Source organism: Seriola aureovittata, chromosome 1 (assembly GCF_021018895.1).
Source record: "Seriola aureovittata isolate HTS-2021-v1 ecotype China chromosome 1, ASM2101889v1, whole genome shotgun sequence".
Taxonomy (NCBI): domain Eukaryota; kingdom Metazoa; phylum Chordata; class Actinopteri; order Carangiformes; family Carangidae; genus Seriola; species Seriola aureovittata.
Genome location: NC_079364.1, coordinates 31,442,107 through 31,463,643, shown reverse-complemented (window position 1 = coordinate 31,463,643; position 21,537 = coordinate 31,442,107). Strand labels below are relative to the sequence as shown.

The following is a 21,537-nucleotide window of genomic DNA, read 5'->3' as shown; positions in this document are numbered from 1 at the left end:
CCTGACCCTTATCCACTGTGAGATGGCTCTTTAATTGGACAGGGAGGCAGCTTTATCTGCCATTACACTAAACTATGATGAAAATGTGTGTGGCTATACCACATGTTGTCACATGAAAAAACACTATTTAAGTATATATAAATATCCCAAAATACCCAAACCTAGAGCCACACAACTTTCCATCAAGAAATCTTTATTTACAATAAATACCCAACATGCAAATTCATCTAAATTCCTTTGAACGTGATATGAAGCTTGATGACTCCTGGCAACAGAGCAGCAATTGAAACTATGAGGCCAGACAGGAAACCAGACAGCCAGTCACACATGCAACATACTCAAACACTTCAACTAGTGCATACACATGCATGCACGCACACACATACACAGAGCTTCTCCTCATAAAAAGAGATTAAAAGTGTCAGGGGGCCCTCTCTTAATTTCAGCTTTAGACACTGTGAGTGTGGAAACATTCACACTTCCTATTTGAAAAGGGGAATTCCTCCTCGTATGAAAATCAGTAGATTTACTGGACTCTGATCAAAGGTGTATTTTATATGACAAGGCTTCCCTGTGACAAAACTTCTAAGGCTTTCCTGCTCTTTGAGGAACTCAGGTGGCAGTATATTACACTGTCTGACTCGGATAAAGTCTTTGCACTATTCCTCTGATTTTCTGAATTCTTTACTACTTTCATTCTGTCTCAACATCATCTACACTGCAAGGAAAGTTTGTGCCCTTTGTTAAACTAAATACTCTGAGCCAAAAAAAGAATACACGCTCTGAGCTCATATGGTCAAATAGGGAAACAAGCACAAAAGAAAACTGCTTTGGCTTTTATGGCCTGAGGCCAATTCTTTGACTTCCAAGGGCATAAATCACAACTGTGAATGGAAGTGGTCCAACATTACATAATACTGAAACAGAGAGGTTCACAGACGCAGAAGAAATCCATGTAGGAAAAGGAACAGGACTGCACAGAGTCGACCATTCTTCAGCAACCCTGGCTCCTATAAAGAATATTTACATGCTACTAATTTCTTTTGCCACGTACCTTTTAGAAGAAACATAATTGCTGCCTGGATCACATTCACTGGTACATTTGTTTCCAATCCAGGAAAAGTGATGTTACTAAACAGGTTGTGGATGGTTTGAAACTCAAAGTTTAGGACAACAGAGAGCAGAGTTCACATCCCGCATCCAACGCGTTGTTGGGTATATGATACTGAAATACTTGATTTGTGTTGATGGTTTTGATTAAACTCTGAAAATGTCAACATGTCCCGTTATGTTCTTCAAGCCACAATCTTTCCTGAACCAACAACTGCTTTAAGTTGCCTCATCATGAAATATGTCGCCAATAAACTTTTTGAATATATGTTCAATGGGAGTCTACGTTCAGACTTATTGCAGTCCATTCATTTCAATAAGGCCACTGTGTTGACAGCACAGAGGTGCAGAGCCGAGCTCTGGCAAATAAATTCAGGTTTATCCAGCAAAAGTGTTGAACCTTGCAACACAACACAGCTTTTGCAACACCCTGCAATGTTACTGCATTGTTGTGCTGCACAGGTGCACTTCAGGACCTCACTGCTGAATGTGGTTCACAGGTACAAGCTCACGTCTGACCTCAATGAAAATTGCTGTGGTCAGAGGTACGACGTAAAAAACATATTTCCCATCAGCAATGATTCCAACGCACCACATTATCAGCTGATAGTAGCTTACTAACATGCAGACTAGATATTTGTGACAAGAGAACCTGGACCCAGTTAGACTGACTATAATATGGAGCCTGTCCTACTTGAGTCCTGAGTCAGGTCTCGGTTACTGCAAGCTGAGTGTGCAGTGAACACATACTAATATAGATAGATCATTTTCTCATTTTGTCTGTTTCTGTGACGAATGACAGATTAGAATTGTTGATCCTGCCCCAAGAGGTTGATTGACAATCAAGTGTCACCATGGAATAAATAAAAGAAGCCTCGTGGGGAAAAAGCAAAAAAAAACAAAACAAAAGGGAAATAAATAAAAAGACCAGCCTTCACATGGATACCAAGTGTTAGATAACTCTGCTTACACAGTGTGGAGGTGACAAAGCTGCTGTGTCTGACAGTCTTTGTGTGAACAACCAAGTGCAACACTATGAAGGACTTCCAGGAGAGACTGTCTGAAAATATGTGCTGGCTTAAGGTTAAACAGTTTGAATCTAGCTGCTGTGTGATAACTCTTGCATGGCAGCAGCGAAGGTGGATGTAGTGCAACATTAATATGCAGACACAAAACTAGGGTGGATGATTAAACCAAGTTTTAACAGCTATAACCTCAATCTAAAGACCATCTTGCAATGGGACCACACCAGACATGATACCCATCGGCATGTTGACATTCTGACCCATGAGTTTATGACATGAGTATTCAGTTTTCATGGGTTGGACCCCACCCATCCTAGAACTCAGCCTTCATCTTTATTTCAGCTACACACCTGTTATGTCTTGTGAATGTATCTCGCAGGCTGTGATATTATTGCACCGACAAAGATCTGTCCACAGACAGACAGAGACATATCGACCTGCCAAACTACTCAAAACCACCTCTGTGGTACTTCCTGCTGTGGTAGGCGTCTCCAGGAACACATTTTACCATGATGACACACACACACAGACTCACAAGTTCAATACAATACCAGCCACAAAACAAGCACTTCCATCAACTGCAGATCAGACCTGCATCTACAGTAGCGCCCAAAAGTCTGAAACCACTTTTCCATTAAAGTGAATAGGAAAGTGAGAAAGTGAGTGTGTGTGTGTGTGCATGTGTGTTAGAGAGCGTGATACATAATTGTACTCACCCACAGTATCACAGGGTTCGTCTTTATGAACGCAGAAATCTGTCCTGAAAAGGAAAAAAGGCAGAGTTTATTTTACTGTCTATCTATTGAAAATTAGACAACCATTCATGTAGAATCCAACCACACAGACAAGACTCTCGGGCAAGGGTTATGCTGAAAAACAACCAGGTAACCAACTATATGGAATGGAAAAATAGTGTTTATAGCTCTTCTGAACAACCACGCTGGAAGGTGTGGTGAAAAGCCAGCTGTCATAGAGAAGGGCGAGACGCAATAATCGTTTCGAAATATGGGTACAACAGCAAAAAATTTCCAACAGTCTCTCCTGGAAAACATTCACGGTGTTGTAAACATATTTACAGTTGTAAACACTGACAGTGTCAGAGGTGGTTGTGTGAAGAATGGAAAAACGAGACCCAAAAGAGAGAAGAGTAGCTTTGGGCTCCCAGTTACACTTAAAATTTTGATTATGGGAAACTCCCACTTCTTGCCCCAGGCTGACTGAATCGCACTTCAGAGCAAGGTTATCCTTGACTCTTCAGGTAAAGACCAAAACCAATGGTAAAGGAACATTCATACATTTATAAGGTAAAATTCCCCAGGAAAGTTTTCTTGACATGTACAGTCTTCCTATTGGCTAAAAGATGTTGGTCTTAGTTACGTCGTTACAGGAACTTTTATCGTTCTCCAGATATTTTGGGGGTTAAAGTAACCATGGAGGACCCATAAGTGCAGGTTTCTTGAAGGTACTGTTGGGAAATAAGGTTAAATTAGTCCTGTGGCCTGCAGTTTTAAAGGGGCTACAAATCACCAAACATAATTCCCTGCCGAAAGCGGGTGGCGGTGACTGTTGCTTGACAAGAGCTTCGTAGTTGTGCTACATCTTCAAGGCAGATTGGAGGCTACAGTGAGTCGCTATCGGAAAGTGATGAGACGGTGCCGGGGCTAGCTAGTTAGCAAGAAAAGATGATGATGATACAAGAGTCAACATTGGTGATTGCTTCCACCTACGGAGACAGCTGTTGGTGAGTAAAGGAATTAAGTTTGATGCTGAACTCACGTTTCTCCCAGACTTGTAGGTAAACAGCTGTTAATGCTAATGTTAGCTATGTAGCAATAGCAAAACTTACAAATAGCTTCTTTAATGTCATTTAATGTAATAAGGGATTAGAAATATAAGTATGAACACATCACTGGTTTCACAAGTTGCTGTAGAACTTAATTCAGCCCAGTTCAGACTTCTGTAGAGAGTTCACTACCTTCATTTAAAGTTCTGGTCCCGGATGGGAAATAGTAAAACTCACTAGCTAAGATGCTTTCAATGAACACTTCACCCCCCAAATGGAGGTTGCTACTAATACTAATTTAAAAAGGTTATACAATAATGTCAGTCCTTCCTTTCACCACAGTAGCAGACAACTGAGATTTTCTAGAATGCTGACATTTGATTATCATATACATATATATATATATACACTACTGTTCAAAAGTTTGGGGTCACTTAGAAATTTCCTTATTTTTGAAAGAAAAGCACTGTTTTTTCAATGAAGATAACATTAAACTAATCAGAAATACACTTTAAACATTGTTAATGTGGTAAATGACTATTCTAGCTGCAAACGTCTGGTTTTTAATGCAATATCTACATAGGTGTATAGAGGCCCATTTCCAGCAACCATCACTCCAGTGTTCTAATGGTACATTGTGTTTGCTAATTGCGTTAGAAGGCTAATTGATGATTAGACACCCCTTGAAAACCCTTGTGCAATTATGTTAGCACAGCTGAAAACAGTTTTGCTGGTTAGAGAAGCTATAAAACTGACCTTCCTTTGAGCTAGTTGAGAATCTGGAGTATCACATTTGTGGGTTCGATTAAACTCTCAAAATGGCTAGAAAAAGAGAACTTTCATATGAAACTCGACAGTCTATTCTTGTTCTTAGAAATGAAGGCTTTTCCATGCGAGAAATTGCCAAGAAACTGAAGATTTCCTACAACGGTGTGTACTACTCCCTTCAGAGAACAGCACAAACAGGCTCTAACCAGAGTAGAAAGAGAAGTGGGACGCCCTGCTGCACAACTGAGCAAGAAGACAAATACATTAGAGTCTCTAGTTTGAGAAATAGCCGCCTCACAGGTCCTCAACCAGCAGCTTCATTAAATAGTGCCCACAAAACACCAGTGTCAACATCTACAGTGAAGAGGCGACTCCGGGATGCTGGCCTTCAGGGCAGAGTGGCAAAGAAAAAGCCATATCTGAGACTGGCCAATAAAAGGAAAAGATTAATATGGGCAAAAGAACACAGACATTGGACAGAGGACGATTGGAAAAAGTGTTATGGACAGACGAATCGAAGTTTGAGGTGTTTGGATCACACAGAAGAACATTTGTGAGACGCAGAACAACTGAAAAGATGCTGGAAGAGTGCCTGACGCCATCTGTCAAGCATGGTGGAGGTAATGTGATGGTCTGGGGTTGCTTTGGTGCTGGTAAAGTGGGAGATTTGTACAAGGTAAAAGGGATTTTGAATAAGGAAGGCTATCACTCCATTTTGCAACACCATGCCATACCCTGTGGACAGCGCTTGATTGGAGCCAATTTCCTCCTACAACAGGACAATGACCCAAAGCACACCTCCAAATTATGCAAGAACTATTTAGCGAAGAAGCAGGCAGCCGGTATTCTATCTGTAATGGAGTGGCCAGCGCAGACACCAAATCTCAACCCCATTAAGCTGTTGTGGGAGCAGCTTAACCGTATGGTACGCAAGAAGTGCCCATCAAGCCAATCCAACTTGTGGGAGGGGCTTCTGGAAGCGTGGGGTGAAATTTCTCCGGATTACTTCAACAAATTAACAGCTAGAATGCCAAAGGTCTGCAATGCTGTAATTGCTGCAAATAGAGCATTCTTTGACGAAAGCAAAGTTTGAAGGAGAAAATTATTATTTCAAATAAAAATCATTATTTCTAACCTTGTCAATGTCTTGACTATATTTTCTATTTAAAATGCAATATTCAGATATAGTTAAAAGTGGACTTCAACATTGTCACAACAAAGAAATGTTTTATATTGCCAGGGTTCTGCCCTTGGCATATATGGTGTAAATGGAAACACATGCATATAGTGATGTAAGTAGATGTAAGAAAGTATGTAAGTTAGCTCCAAGCTCTCATTTCACTGATTTGGTCATGGCACCAAGCCCTTGATCTCTTCAAAGACAGGGATAAGCCAGGGACACATTTATGTATTCTGTTAAATGCCACCTTCCCTACACACCAGCCATTGCAGCAATTGTGAGCGCTATGTAGCATTCTGAATCTGGCCCTGTTCAATCTGCAGTTCCACAGTTAATCAACGTAATGTGACACTGCGTTGAACCTGGTTCAACTTTTGTGACAGACAATCCTGCGTTTTTTCATGTGTGGCCTTCAAGGTAACACACAGTACTTCACGGCTTTAATCTGTTGTGATTAAGCGTAACTGGCCGCGCTTATCAAAACACTCCAACTACACCACTCCCTTGCCAGATGATAGGCCAGGTGCGGGGGGAAAACTCTGGAGTCATAAACATTTAAAGCCACAGGTTTTTACGACCGTGGGCAATGCTGAGTTTGCTAGCACCACAGCTACAACAGTGGAGGAGGAGAGGCTCCCACTGACATGTGGGAGTCCTCAGCTAGGTGTGAACAGCTGCAGGTCGGCCTCTGGGAACCAGACCTCAACAAGACCTGGTTGTCAACATGTGTGTGATTGATGAAATGTGATGCTGTGTAAATTTTGAGTATTGAGTTAATTGTTATAGGTTTTTGGAACGACCAGAACCTGGCCCTGACCTGGCAATGGTGGTTGTAAAGGGGCCGGTAAAGAGGTAAAGAGGTGGTCCACACACTCAATTGTGAAAATATATAAATATCTAATGATGCAAACGATGAACTAGCAAAACTGTCTTGTCGAAACTGCAGTTATTTCTTGTCTTTTTCACCTGGTCTCATACTTTTTGTCAATCCCATGACTCTGTGTCTAGAGCTAGTCTACATCCTCTCCAGGTCAACAGAGGGAGAATTTAAATCTGGGAGAAAAAGGCCCAAAGTCATTAATTCATGCCATGACTTGGTCAAGTGGCAATTACTTGTTGGACCTTGACTAATCAACCCGACTTTCACCACTTCGGTAATAACCATTGATGTTCAGTAACAGGACAGAATTACACAATGAATGAAGCCTGCAGGCCCCGTAATGGAGCTGTGAGCTGTGAGGAGCAGCGAGAGCCTGCCGTGAGGTTTCAGTCAGCATTAAGAGGACATGGTGACACGGAGCTGTTTGCCTTCTCAGGAGGATGCAAAGTTTTGAAGCAGGACATAAAGGGATCACTGTGGAGGACGCTTCCTCTCACAAACACTCCAGACAGCTGGTGTAGAAGGTTGGACTGAGTTCAAACAGGAGCTTCAGTGATAACGAGTCTGAGCTGATACATGATCCCACACACAGAAAAACACGCATTATAATGAGTGGGAACAATTTCTTAAATAAATGAACAAGTAGAGACACTGATTTATTATAAATTAAAATGCACATCTCAAATTGATCAGCTATCACATATTGCCTGGTGCTGCTAGTGTATACAAATGTGCCAGTCAGTATTAAAAAGGAAATGCCGCTGTTCCTACAGTTAGTGTGAACCAAATATACGTGATAAAAGTAAAGAAAAAAATATGTCGGCAGTTAACAGCAGCTGATGACATTTTTAGGAGGTGCTGGCAAAGCTGCTAAAAAAATTCATTTATATTTATTATATTTATTTTCATGCACAGACAGCAACAATCCCCACTGGTTTCCCCACCATGATACACTGACAGTTTGAGACTCCTGGGGAGAGTTTTCCTACACTTGTGGGTGTGGAGATTTGCTGTTTAAGAACTTTAAGAATTTTGTAAAATAACACTGCTAGTTTGAGTTGTATGAACAGCATGATTCTACTTTATCTCTACATTCTGCCTTGGCCAGACCCATTGAAATAAAGATGGCACAAGCAGTTGTTGCCTGCAAAAATGGTGCGTTTGGATGGAGACATCAGGAGAGGATTGGTGGAAACTCATGAGAGAATTATTAGCAGATATAGAGGTCTTCAGATGGCCATAAAGACAGTCAACAGGTTAAAGGAAAGGCCATCAGTGCAGGCTACTAACTGTGGATAACAGGTGCTGGCAAAATTCATCCATTACTCTTTACTCTGGCTCTTCATAACTGGAATAAAACCTAATTTTTCAGTGTGGTCACTTGTCAGCTGGCTGAGGAACATTAATTTAATCAGAGGAGACAAGTTTAAAAAGTGAAACAGAAGTAAATGTTGATAAAGGTGTTTGTCTGATTACAACAAATACAGCTGCCATTTGAATTTCTGGGCCAACTCTGCACCACGTTTGTTATATACATTTCCTCCAGTAACCTCTGTGCTTATAGGGTCAGTGACTCATTGCTGAACCTGTATTCATTGTCATGACACCCACGGCTCAACAAAGCCTAACAGCTAAGTAGGACTGGATACTGTGTCAGCAGCATCTGCAGCTCTGTAACAGTGATCAGAGTTTCACTTTTTACTGCTGTGACGGCGCCAAATCATCACTGTTGCAAAGCTGCGTTTTCCCTCTCACTGGGTGAGAGGACTTTCATTTTTTAGGGACTCTGTTTTGTATCCTGCATAATGTTAGTCACAAGAATTATTCAGTTTTCGACAAGGGAGAGTCTTTTAATCGTTGTCACAGTGAACAACAACGTGAGCATTGCTAAGACAATTTGTGGCCAGTTAGGACATACACTGAGATCCACCCTGAACAACAGGAAAACATCTGAACCTGCTCTCTCTCTCATCGTCTTTGAGTCAGCAAACAACAAAACTGCCATCACAGACAGACATTTTCTCATTGCAGAATGTTTCTGTTGAACTGAACAGACTTAAATATAATGTAATAGCTGATTTTGCAGTGTTTACACAGCACCTGTTAACCAGGTGAACACTGTTGCTGCAATGACACAACGATCACATCGATATGATTATGGTGAAATCTGGCAAAATAATCACAAAGAATAGCCTAATACTTCATGATAACAGTTGTGTTGTGTGTATATTATATTGATATTTAAGTTTTAACAAAGAAAGGTAGATGTAACTAATGGGAGGCTTCAGTCTTCAGAGCATACAACCTGTGACTGTGTCAGAGCACAGCAGCATTTATTCACTTTGCAGAGTGTTTTTGAAAAGAAGAAGGATCCTGACTTCATGTGGACAAAAGGCCAAAACGGTGAAAAAAAGCAACAATACATGCGGTGTGCCAATTTAAACACTGGAGGCACTCAAAACCCCCTTCTGAACACCCAAAGGTGATCTACTGGATTCAGATCTGGGGGGCCACATTTTCATGAACCAGGTTTAAGGGGCCCAGTTTTCATCTGTCCAGTATTGGTGAGTCTGTATCCACTGCAGCCTCAGGTCTCTGGTCTTGGTGACAGGAAGTGGAACCTGACTTGGTTTTCTGCTGTTGTGGTCCATCCACATCAAGGTTGGACGTGTTGTTCACTCTGATGCGTTACTGCTCACCACAGTTGCAAAGAGTGGTTATCTGAGTGACTGTAGCTGCTCTGTCAGCTTCAGCTAGTCTCAACCAGACCTCTCTCATCAACAAGCTGTTTTCCTCCACAGAGCTGCTCAAACCAGCATCTGACACCAACAATCATGTCACAATCAAAGTCACTAAGATCACATTTTTCCTCATTCTGATGTTTAATGTGTGAACATTAACTGAAGCTCCTCACCTGTTCCTGCAGGATTTTACACATTGAACTGCTGCCACATGATTGGCTGGTTGAATAATTAGATGAATAAACAGGTGTGTAGTCCATGTTTTCATTCCATGGAACACGTTTTTATAACTTCAATGAACCATTGAGTTCATGGAGCTCCAGATAATCAACCTACGAAGCAGAAATCTTTGTCATAATAAGGTCTTTATACCATGCAGCTTAAGAACTGTAATGGATGGATGGATGGATGGATGGATGGATGGATGGATGGATGAATGGATGGATGGATGGACTAATCAACTTGCATCTGCCTCCACATACAGAAGTGGCTGGAACACTCAGAGGAACAGTCGAACATTTTGGGAGATGTACTTATTCACTTTCTTTCCAAGAGTGAGATTAAAGGATCAACACCATGGCAATCTGTGTCCACCAACCACACAGGGGTTGTACTGAGTAGTTCCCAGTGTTCTGAGAGTGCAAGTGTACAAATGTGACGTGGTATCTCCAACAACATTTTGAAAAGTAGGTTTTTTTGTTTAGTTTTTTTAAAATATCAACCTTTCATCAAACAAAGTCGAAGGTTTTTTGTTGTAAAAGCACAGGTCTGATCTCTTGTAGCCTGGTATCTGTATGTTTTATGTGAGTGACATGAAATCAAACGATCACCAATATCAAATATCTTGTTATTTCCTTCCAGGAGGTTGTTAATAAGATGTAAGAGACGTGCTGCAGGCATATCATCTACATGGGCTGTCCACAAACTGTGGCAGATTACAGCAATACAGCCACACACACACACACACACACACACACACACACAGAGGACGCTGAGCAGCCATGCGCTGCAGGAAACCTGAGAGCAATGTGCTTAATTTGCCTGCATGCTGCCTCACTGTCAGCCTGACTGCTGCTGGCAGCATCCTGCTCCTTCCCTTCCAGCAGATGCTGATCCTGACTGCTCCTGTCCTCACAGAGGAAGCCTCATGACAGAGGTGGGGGCGGGGGAGCAGAGACGGGAAGGCAGATCAGGTTCATAACAAACCACCTCAAGAACAAAAGGCCACAGTGCCCATGCCCTTATCCCTCTCCTCACAGTAAAAGGAGACAAGATAGAATCAGAAGACATGAGTACTCATTTAAACAAAAGGATTCCTTTGATCCCTCTTTGACTCCCCGGGTAAAAAAACAACACAAAAATCAAAAGAATGTGACATCACAGAGTTGCATTTCCTGTCAACATGCAGAGAAATGTGTCTCTTTCTCCTGCAGAAGAATCAGTCAATGAAAACTAAGGTGTGTCTTTGTCATATCGTTCATTACACTGCAGAAATCTGCAAGCGTCAACCATTTGTTACTACTTTTCTTGCACAAATGAACATTAAATGCCAAGTTTTGTTTCCTTGGATGTAGATGTCTGTGCCTTTAAGTGATGGATCTGAATAATTCTTCCACCAAATCCCTGTTCATGCGTGGAAAAAATAGAAAAAAACAAACAAATCAACCAAAATACAAGCTGAGATGGACATATTCTCCACGTCCTGTAAGGAGAATTGTTTTAATCTCAACGCCTCCAAGACCAAGAAGCTGGTCATTGACTTTCACCATGAACAGTTTAACATCCCTACACTGGTGGTCAGTGGCCAGGCTATAGAGAGAGTGGAGGCATGCAAATACCTCGGCACCACAACTGACCACAAACTCACCTTCAAACCATCTTTTCCAAATGTCTTTCTGAGGAAACTCCACAAGCTCCAGTTCCACCAAACAGTTCTCTACAGGTGCTTCACTGAATCCATCATCACCTACAACATGGCAGCCTGCTTTAGCGCTCTGAGTAACATCCCACGTCATCCTCTCAACAAAATCATCAGAATGAGCAGCAAAAACATTGGACACGAGCAAGAACCATTAAGCAGCATCTGCAGCAGACAGACTATGAAAGGACTACAGGACTGAAAAAGTGGCAGCCCCCCTCTTCATACCGAGGATAAAATAAACTGTCCAATTGCTGAGATCACATTTTATACATTTATGGTACATTATCATTCACTTATCTGAAGAAGTTACATACCTGGTGACCAGCACAGCTGTATCCACTGGTGGGATGTCATCCCTCCCACCAGGAACGTGGTTGGTGCCGAGGTACCGTGGGCCCCCAAACTCCTGATACTGCCAGTGACAGAAGCTCTCCAGAGACCTTTCTCCATGATGACCCACGCTCAGCTTCTCCTGGAGAGCAGATACAGAGCAGATGAACTTCATCCTGTCCTGCTGCTCTGTCACAATGTCTCCTTTAGCTTTTAATTCACATTGTTCACGAGTCACAGAATTACTGTTATATGATGCTAAAATCATTTGTGTATGTCCTATATCAGTGGATCCTGTTGTTCTGGTGTTTTCACTTGCTTCTGGACCAAAGTATTCAAGTACATTTGGATGGATGCTTTGCATTGCATGTGATAAAACTCTACACGTGGATGAAATAAGAAATGGAGGAACTAATTTTGTTCAATCTTAAATGCTAATTACTTAGAATCTTTATTATGGACAGAAAATCTTCACTCTGGAATCCACAGGACAAAGCATTTTAAAGGAAAAAAGAAAATCTCTTTCCTGAGGGTCATGACCTTCCTCTCACAAATGCACACATGAGCACAGGGTGTGTCTAGGATCTGCTGGCAGTCAGGTTGTGAGGGTCAACAGAGAGTTAAAGAGGGGTCAAAGAGGGTGAAAAGTCGGGCTTACTGGGCGGCTGTGAAGCAACACCAGCTTGGTGACTCGAATGTTGATTCTGACTCCCAGACTCTGGTGGTGGAACATGTTGTAGACCTGCAAGAGATGGAACAACAACACTACTGCTCAGTGTGGAACATATAAACCTCCATCTGGCTCTGAGCGTCTCTCTGAGGAAAGCTGGTGCTTCATTTATAACACAGAGCAAAGGATCCAGACTTAAATTGTACATGTGCACAAAAAACAAAAAGCAAAAATGCAGTCACTTATAAAACTGTGCACACGCAATTTCCCTTTACGGATCACAATCACCTTAAAAATGTGCCCTCATAGTTCACTTAAACACTCCACAATTTACTATGAATCAATGTAAATCCCTCATTGAAGAAACAAACAGGACAATATCCAAAATTAAACAAAGTGATCAAACATGGAAGTGGACGCCTTGAACGCTTTATGAAAACTAAAAACTCAGTGATAGTATTAGAAGATATTATTAAAAACTATTGACGTCCTGTTCTGCAATCTTTGATTTCTACAACTGATGATGATAATTTGATCGGTTAGCCTGGTTAATGTGGTGAAAAGGACAGAAGCCAGACTTTTCTGATTCCTGCCGTCATCCTCACATCTCATTTCATTTGGCTTGTCAGTGTCAGTAGCTGCAGTCTTTTAGATTTGAGTTGGCTTGAATCTTTTACAACTGAAAGGTGCCTTCGAGATAGATATGGCTCATTAGCATATGCTCGAATAACACTGCTCATTTGAAAGTTTACGATAAAGTGGATCTGTAAGAAACGTGTGATACGGCATGAAATTTAATGTGTGAGAGGCATCATTATATCAGTCAGTCAGAGTTTCAAGCCTGCGCTTCCTTTAGGCCCTGTTTTGTGCATATGCAACAGTTATAAATGAGGTGTGGTATTACCATCAGGACAGCACCAATGAAGCCTGGAAATGCCTACTCACCCCAACCCTCAATCCTTACCTAACCCTAATTCTAACTCTAACTCTAAAACCAAGACTTAACCTTCAAACAGCCCTTTGAAGACTGGTCTAAATGTCCTCCTTCAGTTTTACTCACTCCCAAGGTAATAAACTCAGACTGGCCCTCACATAAATAGCCATAACATATGGTTACAGCCACATTACAGTCATACTGCTCTGACACTGGAAGCTACTGTAACTGAAAGAGTGGCAAATGATTAGTTCATTACAAATAATTAAAGCAAAGATGCCATAGGTCATTTTCAATATTTCACTCCCTGCTCTCCATTCTCTACTGTTTTCCAACGCTTTGTCGACTAATTGGTTGATCTATTGTAATAATAGCTTAATCCTTGATGCAAAAGATTATGAGTTGCAGCCCTGAAGAAATGTGTCCCTGCTGATATAACAGCAGACAGGTTAGAGCTTTTTCACTGTCCTCTCCAGCTTTCTACTGTGCATGTGTCTCCTCTCCCCCTGTGCTGGCCTCCAGAGCCTGAGCCAAAGCCAGAAGGCTCCCCTGTGCTGCGCTGAGTACTAAGCAGGTTTATTCAGTTGGCTGGTCGAGGCTGTTGTTACAGAGGGCTGCATGGGTGACAAAATAGGGATGTGGTTCTGGCTCATCTCCATCACTAGTGCAAAACATCCAGCACCAACAGTGAGTGCATTTACATGCACAGCAGTATCCTGGTTTAGCTTCATATATGGGATGTAATGTTCCCATGGACCGAGAGAAACCTGGTGATTCTGCTGATGTGATTCTGACAGCGTCCAGGTGTATGATCGTCTGGATCAGATCAGCTTTAGGGCTTCACATCTTTTCCAGGAACTCTATCATTACTTTACTGAGGGAATTACCTCAACACTTGTAGATTAAAGGAAATGTTCAGGTCTATCTTAAAACGAAGCAGTCTGAGTTAGACAAATCAAGGAGGTATCTTTCAAGTTAGTACAAAATTCCCTCTTTTTTTTACAATCCTTCCATTACAACTAAGCAAGAGAACACAGTCTGTGGAAACACGAAGAGGAAATGTGGTGCAACACTTGATTAAAAAGAAAACAAAACAAAAAATAGGTCATTTGAGTTACGGGACTCCATTTGTGTTTGGGATTCTTACCATGTTCATGACAGTCAGCAGGAACCTCTGTGCGGCCTCAGCACCGTGGTACTGCACCATGTCCGAGTCGGCCACCACCACCGTCTCCACAGTGTAAGCTTCATGCAGGCGAATGGCGTTTCTTTTGCCGCGACCCTCCTCCGCTATCTTTGACCTCTTCTCCTTCCTCTTCCCTGCTGCATACAGGCCGAACAGACAGAAGAAGAGAGCAGGGTTAGAGACACAACACCTGTGTGTGGAGCTGTGTCTCAGTAGCTTTTTAAAGGACGAGTGTGCATTTCAAACCGATATTAGCGCTGCATGAAACAACGCCCCCAATTCATTTTGATTAGAGACAACTCTTTTGACAAAGTGGGGGTCCTGAAAAATTGAAGGATGGTCCAGCAAAACAGTTTGACCTCACCATCTGGCAACACGACTGTCAGCATGATTCGTAAAATCCTCTGTCGTCAGACTGATTCGCCCTCAAACGCACTGATCCAACCGTCCTTCCTGGATCAGGTCTTATTTTCTCACCAGTAGCAGTAGCAATATGCCCCCCCCCCCCCCCCCCATGCAGCCTTTTTTAATGCAGTGTGACAAGCATTTTTAAAAGAGCTACTTCTGTACTTTTACCTGCATCTTTTTTTAAAATTTTGTTCAACCAATTCCTGGCTCAGCTCCTTCTGCTCATTTTTCCAGATCTTATGTGACTGAAAGAAAAGTGAATAAGACTATGTGGTGCCACATTAACATATTCAAGCTTCAGCATAGTAGAGATAACCTCTCTCCTGAGGCCAAAGATTAGCCGGCTGTGCATCAGCTGGTGTGAACTCAGTCTCTGTGTCCTCGGTCACATCTCTACCTCTAGGATAGTACGGATGAGGCTGGCCTTGAATTAAATGCAGATCAACGGTCTGTCCGACTACTGAACTCGGTGGGAATGTCCAATTGGTCCAAATACATCTCCCATCATCAGTATCTTGTGAAAGAAAAGCAGACACTGAGTCATTCTCAAAATGTTTTTATAGAAAGTCTGCGTACGTTGCTAACGTACACCGAAACGTAACCCTGAGGTGGATCGATGGATGGTTATTGTAGGGGGGTCATTTGGCACAATAATTGTTTAATCTTGATAATCTTTTTTTCATAATCGTTGGAAGCCAAAATCGTAATCAAAAATAAAATTTGATTAGCCGCCCAGCTCTAGGTGCAACTGTACAGAGTGAGATTTCAAATACAGAGAAAATAAAAGAGGGTTGACCCAAAAGTCGTGGCCACTTCATGCAGCAGTTGGTCAAGAGTGAAAGCAGGAAGGATCTAAATTGCGTGAAGAATAAAAGGATCAATTACAATTTTGTACATAGAATATATTTCCCTCCTGTTCAATAACATACGATGGGTGTGTCCGATTCTGATCTTTGTTGGCACTTCAAACAAGATAAAGGTAAGTTTTATCATATGTTATGGGATTGCACTGAAGTTAAAACCTTCTGGAGAAAATGTTACAAAATCTTTGGGAAAGATCATTGGCTATACTTTTCCATTGTGATCCAGCAATGTGCCTTTTGAACTACGCTGTCGAAGGAACATGGTCCAAACACAAAAAAACAAATTGTAACAAGTGGGCGCGTGACAGCTAAAAGACTAATAGCAACAAATTGGAAGGACGCAGATCAGCTGAAAGAGGGACTGTGGCTTCAAACATTCCTCGAGACGATCTCCATGGAGGGAGCTGCATGTAATCTTTCTCCAATTTATAATGAGGAACTACAATAGTGGAAGGTCATCATGGACATTGTTCGTTAAAATACCAATCTTCCCCAGAGTCTTGAGTCATACTCCCGAAGCAGCATAAATAGCCAATTCTATCTTATGTATTTCCTTTATGCATTACTGTATTCATGTATTCATGTGTTCTGTACTCATCTCACTAAGCTACATCTAATCCCTTAGTTTTTTTGTTTTTTTCTCACATTGTATAAGCATTTGCATTGGTAAAATGTGCTGCCCCATTTTTCTATCTGCTAGAAAAACCAATAAAAGTTCAAGTTAAAAAATAAAAGGGTGGAAATAGAAAGTGTTTGAACTTCTCTCTCGAGATCTCTTTTCTTTTTATCGTTAAAACAACAGCCCCAGTCATATTTTCTATTTTCAACTGTAAATCTACAGTTCTGCAACCCCTGAATTCTATTCAGTGCCAGTCTTGTTAAAATTTTTGTCTTCATTTTCTGCACATGCCAACTACAGCATTAAGGGTTAAGTTTAGGAAAAGTGTGGTGTAAGTTATGTTAAGGTTTTGGCAAGTAAACCACTTGGTCAAGGTTAGGAAAAGACTGAGGTTCTGCTTTAAACAAGGGAACAGAGTTCTGTAGTATGATGTGAGCGTGGTCTGCATGAGAGCTTTGTTATTCTGTATTGTGAAAACTCAATAAAATTATTCCTGGGGCTGTAGGCCCAACACCACTGCCAACCAAATCTAAGTTGCTAAAGGAAATAAATTATCCTTGAGGAAAAAATGATCTGTTAAGCATTAGTTCATCCACTAGCTATGCAAAAATTGATGCAACCACACTCCTGAGGAATGTTTGCCTCTGTTAATCTTTTACATCAAACTTTACTTGGCTATAATTAATGAAACATCCAACCAAGATGACAAAACAGGTTGTCACTGCCTTCCAAATCAAGACATACAAGTATTTTCTGGTCTGAAGCCAATGTGGATAATGTTTCATTAAGTTTAAGCAACTAAAACTACTCTGTAGAAGGTTTAGGTTAGAGAACTGAGGGGCAAGGGATCAACATGTTAGATAATTCTGAGTCTGAGCTGTCCTGTGAGGCAGCAGCCAGCACATGTCAGCTGACCACCAAGGTCTGTGGGGGGACCAGGTGACAATTCAAGCAGAAAAGTATTGACTAAGAAGAGTCACATGACTCTTGGTCCCAGAGGTGACACCGTGTGCACAACTTCAGGCACTGTCAGATTACCAGAGATGAGGAGTCATTCATTCCAACGGAGGGAGAGTGTCGGAGCAGTGCCCTCCTCTAGCAACTGGCTCTGCTGACTTTCAGATTTTTTCACTCTGAATTGAAACCAGACCATCAGTACTCCGGAAACAGGAAGTGATCCAATGGTCTGGGAGGTTGGATTTAGAGGAGTCCAAGAGCAAGTATGCTGTCCAGTCCAAGAAGATGAGAGTAAGAGCAAAAGACATCTGCTGAATAAGCAGCTGAATGGCCTAGAAAATCTTAAATATTGGCGGGAGACAGACACCACAGTGTCAAATGTCAAAATCAGACACTTTGTATATCACCTTTGCTTCTGAGACATAGCAGTCTCTATTTGCTATTCATTTCTTTTCTTTGCAAACATTGTTGATCAACTTTATTAATTACTATATCAACTATTACAGAAACCAACTATAAATATATAACCGCTCATTCCATCGACTTGGCGGGTGTTTTGCTGAGGACCCAAGGAAGTGCAGTGTCGACTGTAAAGTTTTTTGGATGAGCAGTTCTCAGGAAACATAAAAACAAAAACATTAAACAACAGTTGGTTAGGGCTGGCGAGGCACAGCCACGTAGCGTAACGTCATCACAAAGATGGCGCCCGGTTAAAGCTACAACCTGCAGCTATAAAACCTGCACAGGATCATCTCAAGTCTGAAACTGGAAATGGCTTCTCACAGCAGCTCTGCACAGAGCTGAAGCAAAACCAAGCCCAAGCTGATACAGAGATATACAACAGGTGGGACAGGTCATTTATGCAACACTGCTGTCATGGTAACGTAACGTTACCCCATGCATCATCTAACACTGTTATCCAGCCACTGTGTATTTTCTGTCTTTACTGGTCATGTATGAGCCTAAACTCACTCTAGTTCCTAATATTTTCCTTGCTGATGCAAAAATACATTTAGCAGTGATTTTCTTTAATGCATATGACTCCACAGATGAAATGAAGCCAATGTCAGGCACATTTTAAGGTTGAAGTCAAGTTCTTCAGTAAAATCACTGATTCTCCAGTTCAGGGAAAGGGCTGCTATGACACATAGTGATTAAATGAATCTAGCCACTTTATTAGGTACACCTAGATAAAACTAACACAGTGTAATATAACAGGCCTGCAGTAAATCCTCCTGAATGAGGATCATAATGTTCAGTTTTTATTGAATCTGTTTCAGAGGATGTTGATTTATTTTAATGGTCGTTTTGGAGGCAGTAATTTATAAGCTGTTGACCTGTACTGGGTTATACTGAGAGGTGTGCCTAATATTTTGTCAGCCTTAATTCATATAAATAGGATATACATAACATAATATTAGGAATGCCTGTCACTATAACCCAGTACAGTTCAACAGCTTCAAAAATTACAGCCTCCAAAATGATCAATCATTAAAATAAAACAATGTCTTAAACAGAGAAGCTGACAGTGAGTGGTCCCACAAAAGTTGAACATATCTCACCTCAGCAGAAAAATAAGACTCCCAGCAGGGATCAGAGAGCTACTCTATGTTTGGAGGGAGGGGGGGCTTGTAATAAGAAAGAACTCACACAAAGACAAATAACACAGTGTTTTTAACTGTGAAACCAACTCCAGCACTGCAGGGGAACAGTAACTCTGCCTGCTCAGAACTCTGTGGGAGAACATTGCCTCATACAACGACTGGACCGCTGCTGCTGCTCAGACCTGAACTCATTACTTTTGTTTAGAGATTCTCAGATGATAGTCACAGATGATTTTTTTTTTTTTTTTTTTTTTGGGGGGGGGGTTGCTTTTTCAACATAATAACCCTGTCTTAATATAACCTGCATTACATTGATGCATATCATACAGATGAATGTCTACCTACATCAAAAAAGCAATGTTCTCACATTTTTCAGAAAGGAACGGTCAAACGTTTTAGGAAATCTACTAGTGAAATCACGTGAGTTGCCTATAAGAAAACTATGATTAGGTATTTCATTGGTCACAATCTCCCCTTTCTGAGTTACAGCATGTTTTTGCCGAACATTATGATGTCACAGTGAAGTTGACCTTTGATCATTTGGATGTAAAATGTTATCACCTAATTGTATCTTTAAAGACATCTGAGTTAAATTCGGTCATAATTAGTGCATGAATTTGTGAGTTATGGCCAAAAACATGTTTTGTTAGCCTTTGACGAATGTTTGTGCCAAATTTGAAGAAGTTCCCTCAAGGCGTTACTAAGATATCGTGTTCACGAGAAGGAGACGTACAACCTGACACCGTTTCTACACAGAGGACGTAGCGTGAGCAGCAGCAGCTCTGATGCTACGTGGGTCATGCTGAAACAAGATCAAAGCTGCATAAGGACCGTGCAGAACCCAACAATAGCCCTCTTCCACACCTGTGACCTGGAGCCATACACTGAACTGAACCTTCCAGGATTTGTCACAAGGATCTTTCTTGTGCTTCCACTATATTTGACGTTTCAGAGATATGTCATTAAAAACATAGCCTAAATTCTTGTGGCTTCTAACCTCTGACCTAGCTCCCTCTGAGTGGCCTTGTCTCTCTCTGTAAACACCAATGACGGCCTGGACATGTAGGCTCTTATCTTTTAAGTAGTGGTTGTCCTGCTCCGTACAGTAAAATGGTGGTTTCTGTGGTTGTGTCGTCTATACTCGTACGTCTGTATGTTGTTGTCGTCCTTGTTGTGATGTGAGAGCACATCAGGTTGATCAATTAGGATCACCAGCACCGCCGACGGCCCCTGAAAGTATGTGGAATTTGCATTTAGTTGCAGGATTTCATCCCCACAATAGGCAGATAATAGTGGAAACACACAATGTACTTTAAATTATGATTCTTTATGTTTTTGAAGTGAAGAACATAAATTATTATTGTCATCATTAAGGATACTACTTTTAAGACAGTTGTCATGATCACAGATTGTCTTTTATAATTTTTGATTAGCTGCCAATCTCAGGAGGGCGAGTCTCACATAATATGAGCCTGCCAGAGGGCAGACAGCCGGGAGGTGAGAGTGGATAAAGAAGAGAGGAGATTGTCTTTTTGTTGACATTGTGATGAACAATGAATGGCATCCCTCATCCCGGAGGTATTTTATTTCAGTATTATTTTTGTCTACACCTAATTGTAAATCTAAATGAGCAGAAACCAGCTCAACATGAGAAGAGGACCTGAGCAGTCTTGTGGGCGACCAACGTGGAGTGACAGCAGAAAGCTGGTCAAGCTCACACAAAATAAATAAAGCACAAATAAGGAACCCCGAACAGGACTCCATTGCAGTGATCCAGACGGGTGGTGACGAAGGCATGGATGAGGGTCTCTGTGACAGAGTCAGAGAGTGATGGCTGGAGTCAAGAGATGTTTTTGAGGTGGAAGAAAGCAGATTTGGTGAGGGACTTGACATGTGCCTGGAATGAAAGAGCTGAGTCCAAGATGACACCCAGGTTGCGGATTTCCAGGGGGTGGGGAGATGGAGCATCCGTCGATGTCCATAAGTAGGTGTAGATCTCCAACCTTCCGGAGCAGGGCCTTGGGAGCCACAACCATGAGCTCTGGTTTATTGCTGTTGAGTTTGAATAAGTTAGATGACATCCAGATTTTGATTTCTTGTAGGCAGTTGACAAGTGACTGTGGGGGGAGCTGGGTGGAGAGTTTCGTGCTGAGATAAAGCTGTGTGTCGTCAGCATATGGGTGGAAGCTGAGACCGTGGTGGTGGATGATCTGACCAAGGGGGAGCATGTAGATGGTGAAGAGGAGGAGTCCAAGCACAGAGCCTTGGGGTACACCGTGGTTGACTGGGGCAGGGGCTGAGCTAGAGCCTCCAATGGTGACAAACGGTTTTCGGTTGGTGAGGTAAGACTGAAACCAGGAGAGTGCTGACCCGGTGAGGCCAAGGTAGTCGGATAGGCAGGTGAGGAGGATGGTGTGGGAGACTGTGTCAAAGGCTGCTGAGAGGTCCAAGAGGATGAGGATGCTGTTGTGGCCAAAGTCACTAGCAATGAGAAGGTCGTTAGTAATTTTGATGAGAGCGGTCTGTGCGGTGGTGTGCTCTGAATCAGACTGAATGGG

At 41.9% G+C, this 21,537-nt stretch overlaps 1 protein-coding gene across 4 annotated transcripts in view; it reads right to left on the bottom strand.

Moving 5' to 3' along the window:
- Positions 1 to 21,537, bottom strand: part of adamts17 (ADAM metallopeptidase with thrombospondin type 1 motif, 17) — a 135,412-nt gene that overhangs the window by 84,757 nt on the left and 29,118 nt on the right. For 2 of the 4 annotated variants that reach the window (XM_056378470.1, XM_056378488.1), the window contains exons 4-7: positions 14,490 to 14,662; positions 12,397 to 12,480; positions 11,723 to 11,880; positions 2,852 to 2,895 (exon numbers count right to left, since the gene is read on the bottom strand). In XM_056378470.1, the coding sequence (XP_056234445.1) occupies positions 2,852 to 2,895; positions 11,723 to 11,880; positions 12,397 to 12,480; positions 14,490 to 14,662 (459 nt within the window). Of the gene's footprint in view, positions 1 to 2,851; positions 2,896 to 11,722; positions 11,881 to 12,396; positions 12,481 to 14,489; positions 14,666 to 21,537 lie in introns of all 4 variants that reach the window. The other 2 variants (XM_056378463.1, XM_056378480.1) reach the window with 1 other exon arrangement.